General features: G+C 52.6%; 1 protein-coding gene across 2 annotated transcripts in view; it reads right to left on the bottom strand.

Annotated features, from left to right (window-relative positions):
• Positions 1-19,116, bottom strand: part of CORO1C (coronin 1C) — a 67,293-nt gene that overhangs the window by 25,918 nt on the left and 22,259 nt on the right. For both annotated transcript variants that reach the window (XM_090062570.1, XM_090062571.1), the window contains exon 2: positions 10,732-10,931. In XM_090062570.1, coding sequence (XP_089918696.1) covers positions 10,732-10,931 — 200 coding nt within the window. The remainder of the gene's footprint in view (positions 1-10,731; positions 10,932-19,116) is intronic.

Raw genomic sequence — 19,116 nt, 5'->3', positions numbered from 1 at the left:
TTTTGGAGCATGGCATGAGAACAGCCACTGAAAATACCACATTCAAAGTTTCTAACACTATTAAAAATAAAGTCTGGCAGCAACGTCCGAGTCAAGCCTGCTGCAAAGTTTGCATCTTAGATGCCAAATCAGCGTGTTTGCAGCCTGCCATAATCCCGGCAGTTTTGAGTTTTTTTGCCCTTTTTTTTTTTTTTTTTTTTTTTTAAATGTAATCTTTTAATTAGTTAAGGATTTGCAGTAAGTCTCAAGTGTTGATATGCCACTTAAAATTAGTTCACTCCTGCTACAAGAAACTAAATCCTTTTCCTAATCCATTACCATTTAGGGCCAGCAATATAGTTCGTGGTAACAATTTGTGGTATTCTGCTGGATATTCGTCCACGGTGAGCGTACAAGGAAAGTTAACCCAAAAGGGTAAATCAGAAGATGGAGGCTTTTAGCAGGCTGCAGCAGCTTAGGTTAGCAACATGCTCAATATTCAAGTCCTACAGCAGGTAGCAAGTTGACTTTACCAAATAAGGGCATTTTGCTGCTTCACACATCCTAAAGCAAAAGCTATTGGCTGATGGGAGGGAAACGCCTTTCCTTAAGTCTCGCAGGGTGGATAAATAACAGAGAAAAATAGTTCCCAAAACGGAGGCTGTTAGGAGATCAATTCAATGTCTTTCATCATTGTGCCTCTGCCACTTGTCGTAGGAGACCGCTCGCGGATTACGGTTAAAGAGCGAGGGGACAACAGCTGCTTCCTCCAACTTTGCGCTGTGATCAGTAAAATCATGGCTGAATATAGAGAAGCGGCATCAGAGTGCACGAGCCACAGCAATTCTGCGATGCGAACCCGAGGAAGGGGCTCAGGGAAGGAAGCTAGAGCACAGAGACAGGGATTTCAAATGCAAATTGCCCCATCTGATTTCTCCTTTAGCCGTGCACTACTGCTTCTTTTTTTCCCGCCCCCCCAAGAGAGGCGGTTGGACTTGATCCCCACGCTCCCTGCAATAAACCCAGGCCCGCAGACTCCGGCTGCAACGAGGAAGCCCGTGGCGGCTGCAGAACGCCCGCTTCTGGCTACACCAGATGGTCACACACGAGGCTGCGAGGATAAAAAATATGGGGAGGATGTAATGAAATTGCGCTGCTCATTCACGACCATGACAAATGGCTATTAGTCACCCAGTGAGCCAACCAAGGCATCCATAGCTAATCCTCCAGTTTACGAGGGCTGTTACTCCCCAAATGTCTATTGTCATGTACTGCAGCGAGAACAAAAAGAGACTTGTATCTAAATGCTCGAGTCCTATTTCCGCTCTATCGATATCCCTAGCGTCCCCTAGAAATCTACAGGCACTACCATGTGCCAGCTGGATGCATCGTGCATTATTTCTGCAGCCTGTCGGTGCACACGGTGTTTCACGGCAGCGAGAAAAAAAAAGCGGGAACTGTGCACAAAACCAACGCGTGATTTGCAAGCGAGGCAGTGCTTCGCCGCCGTGTCGGTGCTGCCCTGGAAGTCGGCACTACCCCTCGGGATGCTTCAGAGCATTTCAGGAGTCCTCAGCCTGGCATAGCTCAGAGAAGAGGTTTATCCCATGCCCGCTGGGAGATGAGAAATGCAGCAGCTGGATGACTTCATTGTTCGTGCCATGTGCTCACAGCTGACCCGAGAAGGGGGAGAGAGAAGGGCTGACGACAATGGACTCTATCACCGCAGTAGTTTCCAGGGATGTTTTGCACTGGAAAATGCATGTTAATCCCCAGAATCCTCCACAAAATTAGCTGTAACAATCAGCTACTTTCACACACCGACTATTTAGACAAAACAAACTGCTAACTCCCATTCCAGTGAATTGGGCGTTCAGCTCCCGGCAGACAATCGACTGCTGCTCCGGCGGCATTCTGGAGAAAACCCCTGCACCCCTTGCTAAAACTGAAAATGGCCATCTCAGCTGGTTTTTAAGCTGGACCCTTGTCTCTCCCACCAAAAATGGTCTCAATGGAGCTTGGGAAGAAATGAGAGCCAAGTGTTTTGTGCAGGGCTCGCAGCCGGGGGCTCGAGATGTGGGCTCTCCAACCCCACATGTCCCTGACGACACCCCCGCCGCCTTAGCATCTAATCCAAGGACATCGGTATAGCACCCATGACCCAAGGGTGAACATTTGTGAAGTCTGAGACCTCTGGATGAAGCCGCTACTGATCATCATTATAAAGTTATCACTGCTGGAGAGTTAAGGCGGGGGGACAAGGTAGGTGGGAAGTGAGAACTGTTCTGCAGCTGGACCTAGACCACTGAGCTCAGGCAACACGGTATTGTCATATGTGGGGAAGTGAGCCAAGGAAGGACTCCCGCACTGTCCAAGCAAATCCCTCCCCAGGTGACCCTCAAGCCAAGATCACAGGCTCCAAAAGCAGTCATATGCAATTCTACTTGTTGCTTCAAGTCAGGTCGAACCAGTTTGGGGCTGTTAAAAATGCAGGAAGGGAAGCGGAAGGATGAAAGAGCAAAGGTAAATCTGGGCAGATCACAGAAGCGTGCTGAATTCAAGCTGCTTCTGTAAAACACAATTTTGCATCTGGGTTTTACAGCTTGGAGGTAAATGTTACATGCCCAAGGTTGTAGACTAGGATCCCAGCTTCAAGTGCAGCAGCATGGTCATAAATACATGCATACCCTCTGAAGGCAGGGCAGACAGAAAGCAATCCAGTCCGCTGGGAATCATTCCCCGAGCTAGCCAGGCCAGTTTCCCCTCGTGCCAATTTGTCGCCAAACCACAAGAAGCCAGGTTTTCCATTTATTTGCCAGGCTTTATTCCACTGATTTGCTCTAGTCACCGCTTCTATACAAAGCATCTACATGCAAATAAGGGAGAGTTTTTACAAGTCTCCTAAGCTTCTTCAAAATGTGAATGAAAAGCACTGCCTTAATTATGGTCTCTTCCCACTAAAATGCAAAGGACACACATGCAGCTGGACAAGAGCTTTGCAAAAAAACCCCAACAACTTGGGGAAGAACTTCTCTCCTGGGCTTCAGCCTCACGTGCCAAGTTTCAACCTCAAAGAGATGTTTCCAGAGGCAGGGTTTAGAGTGGAAGTACCAAGATCCCTCGAATAGTAACCCAACTTCAATAAGTCATAAATCATTTTCCTTCCGACCTCTCCATCAGCGCCGTTTCAATGGCTGGGAGACAGAAGGACTCAACGACTCCGTCACAGCAGTAAGCGCTGGTTTTATTTCACACGTGCGTCGTTCCGATCGACAGGCCCTTCTCCATCTTCCCTGAAGGGATTAGGCTCTGGGACAGCTGATTACGAAGGGCCGAGATTGCAAATGACTTACAGATGTCACGGGTGAACGGCGAGATGGAGCGACATGCCACGGGCAGGATGACATATTGCTCAGGAAGAGGAGCTGTTTTTGCTTGGGTGCGCGTTCACCTACCACACGTTCGCTGCCTCCGGCGGCCCTCGCCTGCTCGGGGTTTCCAGGGAAATGCCACACGTTTAAAGCCAGCCCGAGCAGCCAAGCACGTAAAGGACAATGCTAATAAAAGCGAGCCCTCGGTCACGTGCACAAGGAACCGCCAGCAGACGCCTCTCTCAAAGACTTTACTTAGGGTGACTGCAGCCTCCCTTCTTAGGAGAGATCAGCTGAAGGGAAGGGAAGAGACCCTTTTGCGACCACTCCCCTTTGTAAAGGTTTGGGAGAGCTGGGAAGAGGCGATGTCTGTCCGATCCCTTTGTTAGATGCACGGACTGAAAACATCCCAAGACGGCGTGCCAAGCCCAGAGCTGCGCACATCACGGCCCACACTACAGCAGGAAACGCAGGAGGTTTCCACCCCGCTGTAGAGCAGGGGCCGTCTGTCAAGATCAGATGGCCATTTCCCAGATCATCCTTTTCCTCCCCAGAGACAGAAGCAGGCAAATCTCACTCTTGTTCAGCTTCCACTGCATCCATTCGGGAGCCAGGCGAGGCACTCGGGCTGGAGACGCAAAAAGGGTCCCGAGTCCAAGGTCCAGCCGATCCCCGTGGCACTGGGTGACCAGCACACGCTGCTTGGAAGAACCCGCCGGCCTGCGCCAGCCGCGCGGGACCTGGGGAAGGCTGCGAGGAAGCAGGGCAGCGGGCACAGCCCTGCATCTCACCCCGGCAGCGCTGGGCCCACGGCAAGGGAGAGCGCTCTGAACGATGCTCCGAGTAGGTGTCGTGCAATAAAGATCAGGGAAGTTCAGCTGCACGGGAGGGTCTGCTCCCGCACACCCAAGGTGATGCCCAGGGTAAGAGAATCAAATCAAAGTATTGCACAGCGAGGAGGTTTCGTGTTTGAAGGGTGATCACCTCTGGCTGCGCTTTGCTCTTGGGACGAGGACAGTGGGGACAGCCAGCAGCAGCATCCCCCACGCTGGCGCGCTCTGGGGAAAGCAGCACCTAAGGAGGATTGCAGGGAGAGGAAGAAGAGCCGGCTCCGTGGCTTCCCTGCCATCAGCCATACAAACCCGGGCCTCAGCCTCGTCTGCAGGGAGCTGCGGGCGGTTCAGGGCAGGGGGAGCGCTCTCCTCTGAAGACCGAGGCAAGGGGCAAGGCTCCCCATCTAAGGGGGGATGGAGAAGGCTGCCCCACGCTCTCTGCAGAGCTGGGACCGGCGAAACCCGGCCAGAGCACTCCGCGCGTGCGCGGGAGGACAGGAAACCCAGACAAAGCGTTTCGAGGGCCAGCCAGCACGGCAAGCATCGCCGGCGCGGCTCCCACTCCCAGCCCTGCGCCGGGATCTGCTTTGCTTGGAGGACCGCGTGAGCGCGGCCAGACTGCGAGGCCTCTGGTTTCCGCGCACCTCCACCCGCTCGGCAGCCGGAGGGGGCCCTCAGGACGGTCTCCACCCCCCCGGGGCTGGCAGGCAAGCCGCTGCGCCTCCCGCCAGCTGGTTTAAATAAAGACGGAAACTGGGGGTTTCGCTCAGCTGTCACCGACGGGAACCCCGTCACCCCTCCCCTCGGGGCCCCGGGGACGGGGTGACACCGGCAGCCCAGCCCCTACTCCGGGCACCCCTGGGGTTTCAGCCAGCTGGGCGTAATTCAAGCGCAAAGGAAGGGAGGACGGGGAGGCTGCAATCCCGAGCAGCTTTCTCTCTCTGCAGCCCCAGCCCTCGGCTCCATCCCTCCCTCGCCCCTTCCCCACCATCGGGCTCTCAGGCGGGCTGGGGACAAACCCCCGCCCCCCGCCAGGCTGGCAGCAGCCCGGGGAGCACCCCGGCAGCTCAGACAAGAGCTAACTCAGGGGGGCTGCTCCCCGCCTGCACCCTCTCCCACCGCGCTCCCGGGGCCAGCCAATCAAAGGCGAGGGTGGAAACGATTCGGGACATCTGACAGCCCAAAGAGCTGGAATGCCCATATAAGGTAAAAACCACTGTCGGAGCCCTGCCGTGCCAGCTGCCCTTAGACGCATCAGCGGCGGAGGCAGGGCGCTGCACGAAGCGCACGGCTCGCCAGCTCCGGGACCCGGCCCTGGCATCCATCTGCCGAGGCAGAGCCCCAGCCCCACCCCACCCAGGGAAGCTGCGGGGGTCTCCCGGCCCCGGCTCCATACCCCTAGTGACTCATTTTATTTGGGAATATGGGAAAAGCCGTACGCCGGCGCTTCCCGTGGCACGGAGGCTGCCCCGCTGCCGTTGCAAGGAAGCTGTCACTCAGCACCTGCCGCTCGCTTTCCTCCCCCCTCCGTCCATGTTACACCTGTGCAAAGGACAGGGCTCATACCCCCGAGTGAGGGGAGGGGATGCAAAGGACCTGCATTGCAGACCCAAAGTGTGCGGCTTCCTACCTGGCCGCAGACGCCGGCAAGGAAGCCGCGGCTGGCACACAAGGGCCAGGGCAAAGCCCGTGCCTGCTGGAGCGAGCCCCATCTCTTGCAAAGAGCATCAGGGCCCTTTCCGACCGAACCGGAGCAGTTCAAATCCGCGTTCAGCCCAGAAAGCCAGCAGACAGAGCTGACCCCACAAGGATTTGACCTAAGGCTCCTGGAGCAGGTGAATCGTTATCGTCCCACTCTGAGCCTTTTCAGGTGAGGTCCCACCTGCTGCAGACGGAGGCACGGGTGCCAGAGACATGGGTCCAACCTCACGAGGACGCGAGAGCCCATCCCGCAGCCGTCTGCCAGCAGGGGCAGCTAAAGGAACAGAGAACTAGTTTCTAAGGGCAAAATCCTTGCGTCTAGTCATGAGCAGAAAAGCTACACGTGGGGCTGCTTAGATCTTCCATCCTTCCCACCCCCGATAGCCAAAACCAAATCAGCACCTGCTCTTTCACCAGGGACGATTCATGCTCCCACGCATCCCCCAGCGCATGAGACTGGCTCTTCGGATGAGGTGCTGGCATCTAGCTGTGGCCCTGAATGCCCTGAATGAGCTCTACCCAAACCCAAAAGGCTGGCAGAGAGGCGTTTTGCAGACTTCTCTGCTCCCCATCCCCAGAGCAGAAGTCAGAAGACTCAAAAAATTTGAAATGGGCTTGCAAAGGTGATTTTGTCAGAAGTCAGAGAGAGAAACACATCCACGGGACCAAATTGGGAGAATATTCCACCTAGGTAGCTTGGCACAACCCTTAAAAGGCAAAGAATAGCAGAAACATCTCTAAAACACCTTGCTCAAACATAGCTGCACGCGTCCGGCTGCGAGTGTGTGGGTGAAGCTCTTCCTCAGCCACATCCCTCTCCAGCCCAGCCTCTTCCCTAGTGACACTCTTCCTCCACTTGCTCAGGTGTGCTAGTTGGTGTGCTTGTGCACAGAGACCTCAGTCCTTGGCCCCTGCCTGGAAAAGCAAGGATTAAAGCCAGGCAGCGAGAGCCCTGTGCTGGTGGTAGCCAGCACAATCCAGATCCTGGAGAAGCTAGTGTAAACCGAAACGACGCATGCAGGGGCAGCGGTGCCTTCCACGTGGTGCTGCCAGAGTCGAGCTCTCCCAGCCTGGCCTGGGTGAGTCAGCCTGGCGTCGGCCTCCCAAGCTACCTTCCACACACAGGGAGGTGTGGAGGCAGCTTTGCTCCAAACTATTCAGAGCCCCAGAGGGAGAGGAGGGGCCGGAAACCTGCTCACTTCTGAATCAGAGAAAAACAGCGCCTGCTTGCAGCAGCTCAGCTCTTTCATGCAGCCCGTCAGGCGAGAGCAACCTACAGAAATGCTGCGGGACGGAGGAGGAGACCCAAACCCCTTCCCTTCCTCTATGCCACTGCTAGAAAGATGCCTTGATAAAGCAAGGTCCTGCCCTCCCAGCCAACCACCCAGGCCTCAGCTCCAAACATGCTTTCGCCCTCCACCCTGACCATTGTGCTAATGTCCACATTCAGCTGCAGGTAACCACTCAAGTAGAGCCAAATACTGACCCCACCATGGGGGGTGGGGGGAGACACGACCTCCCTAACTAAACTCAGGAAATGCAAAGGGAAACACAAATGTAGGGAACTCAGCTCTGTTTCCTTTCCAAATTATACAACCTAACCCTGTCTGAGAGTCAAGCAACATGAAAAGAACTGCACAGCGGCCTGCGTGCTAAGTGCTGAATCTGAACTGTTACGGTGCAATGACATTGAGACAGGGGTGCTCTCGGCTGTCCCCGGCTCCCTGGAATTGCACCAAGGGCTGCTTCCCAGTCTGACTTGTTAGAACAGCGACATTTAAATTTATCCAGCTTGGAAGCGAACAGGACAGCTAGGATATGACTGCAAGGCTGCTGTGAACAGCTTCATGAAGCCCCCTGCTCAGCAGGCCGCGGCACTCAGGAAAATGAGACATTAGGATGTGGAAAGAAGAAAAGAGCGGATATTAGAGAGGTCGCGAGGCAAATGCATGGAACCAGCAAAGGGATGGAGCTGGCTAAAAGGGCAAATAGGGCTGCGTACGTAGTCATCTGACGTGCCAGGCTGCAGGAAGGTCACTGGGGAGAGCTTCAACCATCCAGCTCCAGGAGGGAATGACGGAGACCGAAGACACACCTGGGTGCATTAGTGGACAAGCAATGAATGGACAAAGCTATTAATGCCAGGGAAAAGGATGCACCAGGGAGGTGTTTCTAGCAGACAGGCGAGCGCGGATGCAACCGCCCAAGGCGCCGGTGAGAGCTCCCCCGGAGCACCCGGCACAGGAAAAGCGAATTCAAGCCGGGACAGGAGCAGAGAAAGGGCTACGAGGACGACCTGGAGAGCGGAGTGCCAACTTCCTGAGAGGACACAGCTTGTTTAGAGCAGCAGAACAAAGGCTGGAGGGGATAGGATTGCTCTCGAAGTACATGAGGAGACAGGCTATCTGAGGCAAAGGGCGGCCCTGGCACATGAACAAACGTTTGGGCAGAAACTGGCCAGGAATAAATTTAGCATGGAGACCGTAAGAGGGCTTCTACCCAGGAGGGGAGAAGTTCTGGGACATCCTGCCAGTCACAGCAGAGGCAATAAACCCAACAAGTTTCAAGACACAGCTTGATTTTTTTTTATGAGAGGGATTCTACCACGTGCTGCCCGGGATAACGGGGGATGGGATTTCACGACCCAAGATATCAGTTCCAGCCCTGGGTACCAACGATGGACCCTCCGCCTGGACAACCCGTGCGACTCCGGTGACCCTCCCCCAGAGATGTGCCAAAGAGGTGGAGTCCCAGAAACGGGCAAAGAAAACTATGAGAAGCCAGGACTGACGCGAGAGAAGAGGCTGAAGACGGTGGAGCCATTAGATCAGAGGAAGCAAAAGGAGGGTCATGATAGAGACATAAATGCAACCCCCCCCAAAAAACCAACGAAGGTTGCAGCAGAGGTACAGAAGCACCCAGGTGTTACAGCGTTCATAGTACAGAAACTGCAGAACGGCCTGTGAAACTGGACTAGAAGGGACTTCCTGAGACCCCTTCAAACCCTAATTATTACTTTTTTTATAATACTGGAAAGGCAAATGTGGCAAGTCCTACATGACATACAGCTCGCAGATGGAAGTCTCCGCTTCCAGGCACTGCTGCCCTTGCAGCACAGGATTGCCCAAGGACTGTACACACACACGCACACCCTACACCGCTTTGTTTTCAGAAAGACTAAAAAACTCTCTTGCTTTGTGGTATAAGCCAACCACTAACTGCTGACATGGCCAGTCCCTCTGTAAGCACGGAAATCCTTGCATCAGCCATTAGGTTCTGACAAGCGGCAGTAGCCAGACGGACCGCAGGACTTGGATCGGCTGCAGCCACCTCTATTGCTCTTTCAAATATCTGCCTGGAGCTAGAGGTATAATTTTAGAGAGATAACCCCCTGCTAACCTCTCCACTCTCCCTCCCATACGCCCTCTTGGAGACCAGGATATTCTCATTCTGTTCCGGGCCCTCAGATGCTCAGTCATCCTGGAACAACATATTCTCCTGTGAGATTATAATCTTAGCCTTCTTCCAAAATAGTAGAGTCTCTTTCTAAGAGAAACGAGAGTCACTGGAGCCAAGCTATGTATTCAGGGCTTTTTTTCCCAACCTCCCCACCACTTTTTCTTTAAACAGATATCACACAAACGGATCGAGTTGTCTAAACTCCTTTCAAAGAGCTGTAATTGGTATTGTGAGACTTATCAACTGGCTGTGATAAAAAGTCAAGACATCAAAAGGAAAGAGCTGAATGCTTCCCCCCCCCCCCCCCCCACCTCTCAGGCAAGAGAAAAAAATAAAAAAAAAACCCAGAGATATTTTGTGAGCCTTTAAAGAGATGCCTGGGGAACGAACTTCAATTTACTGCCTCTGAGACAAGTGTCATATGTTTCCATGCCATAATTGCAAAGATTGTTATGATGCCTCCCAGCTACGATCTCCCTTTGCGTTCTTGTGCCTGCATTTCCTCTGGATGCAGACTAAGCCTTTCTATAGAAAGAGGCTGTACGACTTTATGGGGTTACATAAATAAGACGAATGCAAGGCCTAAGACAGGAATGAGTGGACTGCCTAGACAGGCAGTTATTACGATAGCGCTGCCTCGTGCCTGGCCAAGGATATCAAAGCATGCCTCCCCATCAGATGGGTAGGGACAGCCTCACCTAACCGCATGCCTGGCATGGAGGACAGACAGACCCTCGTTGCGGGGCAGCAAGAGAGCCTGCACAGGCACTCTCACACGCTCTGAGGGAAAAGCAGGAGAGTTGCAAAAGGGCTGCAGGACCCGTCTGCTCACACACATTATTTTGGTACTGTACCTGCACCGGTGAGACGGGACCCACAGACCATCTCCAACTAAACCATCTCACCTCAAGGGCCAGACTGGAGGCTGAAACTCTCCTGCCGGCAGTGGTGACGGGGCCTCCGGCAATCCTACAGCCTCCGCTCCCTCGGCATCGATTCTTGTCCTTGCCACCCCCCCCGGGAGCTAGTCAGACGCAGGCAGTCTGAATGGGACAAAGCACTCGGGGCCGGCAGGGTACCAGGGGATGGCTTGGAAAGCTCAAGCCTGCCAGTGCAAAAAGACGAACCGCTGCTCTTGCGAACAGGGAGCACATCATTCTAATTAGGAGCTTTTTCCATGCAGAGCTGGTCCAAATTAGCGAAACGAGCCGTTCTCGTACTGCATTCTATTTAAAGGCAGCACTGGAGCGATTCCAGAGGCATGCTCGACTCCACCTAGCATTTGCCACTCACAACCCAGCTGTGAAGCAGCAGGGGTTCCTCTAGCCCTGTCCCATCCATAAACGAGGCTGAGACGACCCCAGCCGGCCCCTTCCTGCTCCACTTACCTTGTGCAGGGGCAGCACCAGGAAGGCTCCGCCGCCGCTGGCTTCGACGATGAGCGCCACGAACTTGGGGTTGACCGCGCAGAAAGAGCTATCCCAGGTGACGCGGGAAACCCGGATGTCGTCGTAACACTGGTCATTTTTCACGGCTTGGCCAAACACGTGCCGAAATTTGCTCTGTCGTACCACTCGCCTCATGGTGTCTGCAGGGGAAAGAGCAAGAAGGTCAGAAGGACTAGGCCTGCGGAGTGCACATGGACCAGTCTTTTCCTTCTACAAGCCATCCCTCTGGCTATCCTTGCTCCCACCCAAGAACACCAGCCAAGCCCCACGCGCTGCAGGAGATGCAGCGGCTCTCGCTTATCCCTCCTCTCCTTACATATGTTCATGCTCTACCCACTTATACTTCAAACCACGCTAACTGCAGATGGATTTAAAACTCTATATAAGGCTTCAAATCCACGCAGTCGTGTCCAGCACTACCAGATGCTTTCAAGACATGCCACGGTCCACACCAAAAACCGCAAGACTCATTTTCCGCAGACTACCTTCTCCCCCACTCCACCCATTGTCATCGTGTCCATTTTAGTACCACAAGAGCAGCACCCAGCTCAGCATGCCCTTCCAAGGAAAAAATGCCCATGTTTGAAAATGGCTTGCGGAGGGTAAAGAAATGGGGGAAACTGCCTGGTTTTCAGATTGAACATATTCGGCTTTCAAGTCAGACAGGGTCCAGGAGCTGTTGCTCAACTGCGAGCTCTGAGAAAGTGGTATTCCTGTGAAGTGGTTCTGCATGCTAGCTAGCTTCCCGTTCTTTAGTCGGCCTCCAAAATCTCATTAAAAATAATAAAATTAGCTTCCTAAGCAGGGAGGAGTAATGGAAACAAGCTACTGGCTCAAGCTGTCTCTGAGTGCATCTGCATTGCTCCTCCTCTTGAGAAAATACTTTTTCAGCAGGACCTGGGTCCCGTGTCAGTCGACTTCAGAGGGAAGTCGACCGCCACGGAAAAATCCAGCTCCCCACCCCCTGCTGGGAAGGCAAAGTTTCCAAGAACAGTCAGCTCTCAAGGGAAAAGGGAGACTGTCTTATTTTTCCGCATTTGCAACTTCTGGACCCTTCATCTGAAAACAGCAAAGGATTTCCCCCACTGTATATTCTCTCTATCACAGTTTGTGCCTTCATAGGGAAGGCAGGGCCTCCACATAGCTTCTGAAGTGCCCCACCTCTGCAACAACAGAAATTAAGGGTCCGGCCATAAGCTTGCCAGCCCATAAGTTCCTAACTCAGCAAAAAGGACAGGGAAATTCACCTGGGCTCTGACCTTTTGAAAGGGAAGTGAAGGTCTGAAAAGCTCTGCACACCCCAGAGAGGTCTGGCAGGTGCCAACGTACGTGTGCATACAACCTCTCTGCAATCAGAAAAGATGCAAGACTCACTGTCGCGCACCTGCGTGCAAACGCACCTCCAGGTAGGTTTAAAAAGGACCTACTTTGTCACGTCTGCGCACTAAATAGTTAACGAGTCATGCTTCTGGAAGAAAGCTCCCAACAGAACTGGCCAAGCAATCATGCAGTAGATACACCATTGGAAAAAAGGAAGAAAAAAAAAGTCTGCTAAGTGTCTTGCAGCTTTACTAGTCAGTCAATTACATAATGAGACGCCTCCAATTTCCATGGAAAACAGGAAATATTCTCGACAGTGTATTTCTTTCCTGCACAATTCCAACACCCGTAGCGTTTCTGTTGAATGCCGAAGCACTAAAGATTACGAGCACAGCAGACCCAGGGCCAGCTTGCCCCCAGTTTTAAAATCTGCAGAGGATACAGACCATAACGCGATGTTCGAAGGAGCCTGTAATGTTGGTATAAAAGCTGCAGGGCAGAGCCCTGGACAGCACAGCCTGAAGACAGGAAGGCAGCAGCCCCGGTTTCCCCCAAGCTGCTGTATCTGAGGGGCCCAGTCACTCCCGGGTTTCTATGCAAAGCCTGATAAGAAATGTGCCAATGAGGCTGGCGATGTCTGCAAGGTGGACATCTGTCCATCTCGGAGCAGAGCAGAGACCACCAACTGCTTTCATGCAGGCCAAGCAGCTGTCGGATGGTAATGACTTTCAGCCACTGATGACCCGAACCAAGTTCATGCCAGTGACCTGGAGGTAAACGGCTCTCTATTTCAGTCCAAGTCTTTTCAGCCATCCGGTCTAGACAGTTGCTTTTAAAAAAAATTCTCATTACTGTGATTTCAGCTTCCACCAAGATCATCGTGTAGCTGCCCAAATAGTTTGGCTTTCCCTCTCCCCGAAAGGACACGAGGGATGACCTGGCACACTGACAGCTCGGCTTCCCAGGGTCTTTTCTCTGTCCGAGAGCACAACCCACCTACCGCCTCCGCTGCAGTTTGCCTATTCTCAAGTCTCTGCTACTCAGCCAGAAATCCCAAGTGATTATTTAAGGCAATACAAAGGGCCTTACCTATGCACACAGAGGATTAGAGACGGACCGTTTCTGGCAGGGACCTGCTACATTTCTCCAAATGAGTTAGCTGCTTTTAAGCTACAGAAGTGCCACAAATGGCGCTTTATTAAGAACTCCTGTAGCTTAAAAGAAAACAGCTGTAAATTTTGCAGGCAACTGGAAACCGAGGGCTGAAAAGTGCTATGAGAAAAAGCTAAGAATTAGCATCCTTGGGCGTTTCTTCTTGGGATTTACAAACTGAAAATTACTAACTGGAATTACTCCAGCTGAAAATGAATGCACAAACCATTTGTTACTGCACATAATTTAGAGCAAAGAGGAAGCTATTGCAAAATAAAAACCCGACACAAGTTTGACATTACACCATCACAAGGCCGGTAGCAGCAACTTCTCTTCTGCCCAGATTAGCATATTAGCAGGAAAGCCTCAAGTCACCCACAAACACTGATAATTTATCATGCTCACAGTTTATTGCAGCAATGTAAGTGGTCACACTAAACTCTGCGGAGCAGCCCCAATGAAGCAGTTCGAGTTTTATTTTTATAAATATATAATCTCATATCCACGTATACAGTCGCTTCCACCTGGTAGGCTTCCAGACTAGCCTCTTGGGTGAAATACCACAACTACTCAACTACTTATTTAAGATGACCCTGCAATAATTAGATTTGAGACATGAAACATTATAACAATTTTGCAGGTCTAGAACATAATTATGGGGGGGATGGGCAGGGGTCATCTTAAATTTGAAGTCATCTTAGATTCGGGTAAATACGGTAATGACTCAAGGTGGAAGTGCACCAGGACGTTGCTCTTACCCTTGGGAGAAACGCCCTGCAAAATTCAACTGCCGCGATTCAGAGGCACGTGCTGAATGCTTTGTGCATGGGGCTGCTTCGGGAGACCCCAGTTGCAATCCCACCGTTGCTACCAACCGACAGAGTAACCTCTAGCAAGTTACTTAGCCTCTCCGTCCCATAAGCAAAGGACAGAAAACACACCCTGAGCAAGGGCACCTAGAGGCTTGAGCTTCAGTTAAAATGCAACGTAAAGATGACGACCTGGCAATGCTGTAGTACAGAGCCGTATCCTGCTCCTTGGATTCTTTCTAACCAGCTGCTCTGAGGCTGACGAAGCCTCCTCCTCTCCGCTGCCAAATCGTTTCCCAGCTAGCCAGGCCACTAACAAACAACATGCCTAAGAACGAAGCAAATCCACAAGCTGGGCGAAGTCGGGGAGGGGTGTGCTCAGAAGGCACCGCGTGTTGCAATATCCAGGCAGAACAGCAAGCACTCATGCTTGGCACTGCTCCAGCCTACCTGGCGACACACCTCCCAGGATCTCTGCAGGAGTGAGTCAGAAGTGGTTCCCGTACAGGGCGAGACGGGCAAGCGGATCGGTGGTGCAAGGCGATACATTTTCACAAGGACTTTGCAAGCCCACAATTGCCCTGCTCTCTGCCCTCGTCAACCTCGCTGCTTGCCAAAGCTTCAATCAAAGGCTTTAGCCAAGGTAAAGCCAGTTTTTAGCCTGTGCTCAGGCAGTCCCAACCCTGGACAGCCCCAGCTCCACATGCTGTGTGCGCAGTTCTGCAATGTGTCCGCTCGGAGCCTGGGAACAGAGACGTTATCATTACAGCTCAGGCAGCAACCCCACTTTTCTCCACCTGAGCATCCGTTCTCCAGCACGCTGGCCTGATACCCCCCTGCCCTTCTCCCACCCGCTAAGAAACTCCCTTCTCCCCATGGTGAAAGGATGCCACCCAATTTCCCTCCTTTTCATCAAGACAAAGGGGTTTTAAAAAAATTACCCATCGTTTCACCAGTGCAAAAGGACTCCAGGCTGCTGAATCCAATGTCTTCGTTCAGGCGCGCTCGGCTCAAACGCACACCTTTGCCACAGTGCCCACCTCCCCTTCCCTTCCCTCCCCCCACTTCACCCAAAATGCATCCTTCTCAACAGGAACCGTCTATGATGAACGCACACCGAACAGTCTCGTGGAGCCCTCATTTCCATAGCAAAGGGAGTGATTCTTGGCTTTGGTTCACAGCCATTTTGATCTGGCTGCTTTCCAAAGAGGAGGAGAAAGCGTGCAGGCCCAAGGCAGGGAAAAGCAGCTGCTGTGGATCCTTGGGTGCACCAGAGAAAATGAACAGGTGAAAAATTAAAAAAAAAAAAGAGAGAGGGTTAAGCTTGATCCCAAAAAGAGGTCTCCACCCTGCTGCAAGCCCAGGAAGACTGAGCAGACAATTCGTTTCTCCATACCCAACAGCAGCAAAGCTCCCCTTCCCCCTGCGATCGAACAAGAAAAATGACAGCTGCAGTCCGGGCGCCCCTGGTTCTCTTACCAGGGTGATTTCGGTTGCAGAAAGAGAGGACGACCGGCAAAAGAAAAAGCCTCAAGTTACACTCCCTGGCCAAAGGGATCTTTCTTCGCACCTCCAGGGCTGGTGCCTGAATAGCCCGATTCAGCCCTTTATCATATATGCAAAGTGGAGCGGGACCTGGCTAATTCAAGCTAATGACAGGGGACCCCTGGTGAATGACTAATTTGGTGAATTCCTTAACGGGTGAGAGCGAGAAAGAGAGTATCGTGAAGACGCCCTTTGTTTCTCCGCTGGGCCAGAAGCGGCTCCAACAGTCGGGCAACGCTCTCGCTGGAGGAAAGATGCTGTAACGTGCTGCCCAAGAGCCACGGAGGTCTTCGCCGGAGGGGACTCGTTAGCAGCGCTGTGCCTGCGATCAAAGGAGCAGCAAGGGGAGATCGAGGTGTGCTCCTTCACCAGGGGATATCTGCCTCGAGAAAGTACAATTAAAGAGGGTTAAACACCATCATTCCCAGCTGCGGGGCTTGGGGGGGGCAGGTTAATTTTGCTTGAAAATTCAATGCAAAAAAGTACCGCTTTATAATATAGAGCATCTTACAATGCACGCCAGGATGGGCAGCCTTCAGCTTTTTAAAGCTAAGGCCCCCAAAGCAGCTCTCACGGCCGTGTCCAGGGGTCACGTAGACCCCTCGGCTCCAAAACGAAGCCCGTTTGCCATCGGTGTGTCCCCGGGGTTGCCCCTTTTCCTGTTTATGAAGGACTTATCTGTCTAAAGAGCCCAACAGATGTATGCCTGCGGCTTGGAGGGTTTTCAGCCGGCTTTCTGCAAAAGGAAACACATCCTGTGAGGGAACACGGACAGGAAAACCCTCACTAACGGCAAAATCCTGCTCAGCCCATGTGGACACGGGCCCTTTGGAGAGAAAGGCGCACCAAACAAATGGCCGATTTAAAACACTGAGGCAAGCCAGAGGCCGGGAAAGAAAAAAAAAAACCAAAGAAGAAAATGCCATTCAAAAGCCAACGGGAGAGAAGAGCAGTGTTGCAGGATCTCCTGCATAAGGCTGGCACCACCGATGCAAAGGAGAGAAGGTGAGGTTTGGGGTTTTTCCTCCCCTCCTTCAGTGAAATGTTTTATGGACAAAACCTCCAGCGCCGGATCTTTGCAGAGTTAGACCCAGTCCTTCCTTACCACAAAAGATGACAAGAAACGTATGAAAATTAGGAAGCAGAGAGACCATCGGCTATAGTGTCAAGCACTATCTGCTATTGAGGCTACCCAACGCTTCAAGCAGTAAGATCCTGTGGTCCTGCTTATACCTGGGCGACTCTCAGTGGTTTGGGATGAAGTTTTCCATGCCAGGTGTCTCCATCAAGCGTGGAAAACAAGGGCTTGAGGACCAGCGGGGGACAGGAAGCAGAGCTGATGAAGAATCAGGGTGCAAAGGACAGATGAGGATGCTGAGCTGGACCCGAGGAGTGGGGGGTTAGACTGGAAATGGGAAACGTAGACAAGGGGCAACCGGGGGCCGCTGGGACACATTAGGTCGGACAAGGAGTTGGGATAGCGAGGGGAGCGGGCAGGGGACAGAAGGAGACTGGGAATGGCTGGGCACAGAAGCAGCAGGATGGAGACCGGGTTGAGAGTCTGCCTGATGTGCTGGGATGAGGAGCGGGGAAGAGATGGGTCTGGGGTCAGCAATAACTTGAAGGGGAGGGGGCAGAAAGGGTAAAATTTGGGGGTGGAGGGGAGAAACATGGAGAGAAGGCTGTAGCCTTCTAGAGACAGAAATGGAGTTCAAGCTCCTTGACTCTCATCGGTTCTCTACTGCCGACAAATACCAGCGATACCCACTGACAACAAATCAGTCCGTGCTAAGGCTGACAACCTACTACTGCCGTCAGTTCCTCCCGCAGCTCAGTTAGCAAGGGACTGTAGGTTCCAGCCTCGATGCCAAGTCCCTTCACTCAGGCTTTGCGCAAGCAGGCTGCTCTCGGGGTGTTCCTCTTTTTTCTGAGGTCTAACAAGCAAACGTGCTGAGCTGCAGCCGAGCTCAGGGAAAGCCTAGCAAAGTTCTTGCAAAGTCCTAAGACCAAGCACGCACCAAAAATTAAGCACGCTGTGCTTTAGTGCAAAACACAAGCACTAACACCTTTGTTGGAAAGGGATGCCAGGCAGATGAATCCATCGATATATGGGATGCTCTCGGATCCTACGAGCAACCAGCACTGTAGCAAAACTCACGAGAAAGTGAATAATGCGGTCTTCAGTGTGGAGTTGCACGAGCAAGCAGCAAACACAGCCTAGAGCCACATGCTGAGCACTGAGGATAAGGGAACTGTTTAGGGTTTAAGGCAAGAAAAACTGCCGCAATCATCTAGGCTGACCTCCTCCTGTACAATCAGACACAAGAACTGCACCCAGGGATTATAGCCAGTGCAATCCAGCCTGAGCAAGACGGGAGTTTGGGGGATGAAAAAGCATGGTTGTATCATGCCAGGGGGCTGACAAAAGGTTGCTGCACCAACCTTAATGCTGGCACGTTTCCAGCTTTGGGGCTTGACATTGCAACCACATTAAGTCTTCTTTGGTGTGCGGCACAATATAGACATGTGCACACATCTGTGTCTGTGTGCATACATCCATACACACGCACTGGAGTTTTTAAATCACAGAAACACTGACTTTAATGTGATGCCCAGTCACCCTTCTGCCCAGCTATTTAGCAGGGAGGACTTCCACCAGTGGGCTTTAAGAGGGGTGTAAAGGATGCCAACAGCTTTGTGGGTCAGTTTGGGGAGGCGCAGAGTGGCAGAAGAGGCTGGCATAACTGGTGGAGGCAGGGACAGACCTCCTGTAGTTGAGCAGACATTGCACAATCCATCCCAAAGCAGCCAGCTCGCTGCCTGCAGGAGGCTAAGGCCAGTCGTCACTCTCAAAGCAAGATGAGGCCTGCATCGGAAGATAGATGGGGAACGTTAGACCCTTAACAAGGACTATCGATCCCTGTGCTGAAAGCCAGTCAGAGAAATGGAGCAGCACTGCACCCTCATTCAGGATCCGGGAGAGGGATGCACCTTCCCACCGCTGCATCCTTTAAGTGGCAGTGGGTTTTATCAAGGCTTGAGCTGCCCAGTGTTTCTTCAATATAAGCTTTCCCCTTGAACATGGGCAGGGGGGGAAAAGATAGCCAGCACTGCCTTCCAGCAGCAAACGCAGGGTGGGCCTGCTTTGGGACACCCCTTCCTAAGCCGTTTAGCTGCGCAGCACCCAGTACATCCACAGCGCACGCTCCCAGCTCCTTGGCTGGAAGGAGCTGAAGCAGTGCAAAGTGCTTCGCAAGCAGATAAACCTCACTGGACTCGGCCGTTCCCGTCTCGCAGACGGGGCACAGGCTGACGGTTCTGCGATCCGTCCAAGCTTGCGCAGGAAAAGCAGAAGCAGGAATGACGGGGGAAACACCCCAACACCCAATCCTGCGTTTCAAAGACCGCACTTTTTCCATGAGATACCCACAGCTGGGTTAGCAAGGCAGGCGCGCTCCAGGATAGAGGAATCCCACCCATCCACCCAGCGTGGGTTTTA

The sequence above is a fragment of the Crocodylus siamensis genome, chromosome 9, assembly GCF_052110815.1.
Source record: "Crocodylus siamensis isolate JL-2025a chromosome 9, ASM5211081v1, whole genome shotgun sequence".
In the NCBI taxonomy this organism is placed as follows: Eukaryota; Metazoa; Chordata; order Crocodylia; family Crocodylidae; genus Crocodylus; species Crocodylus siamensis.
This window is presented reverse-complemented; position numbering and strand designations above follow the sequence as displayed.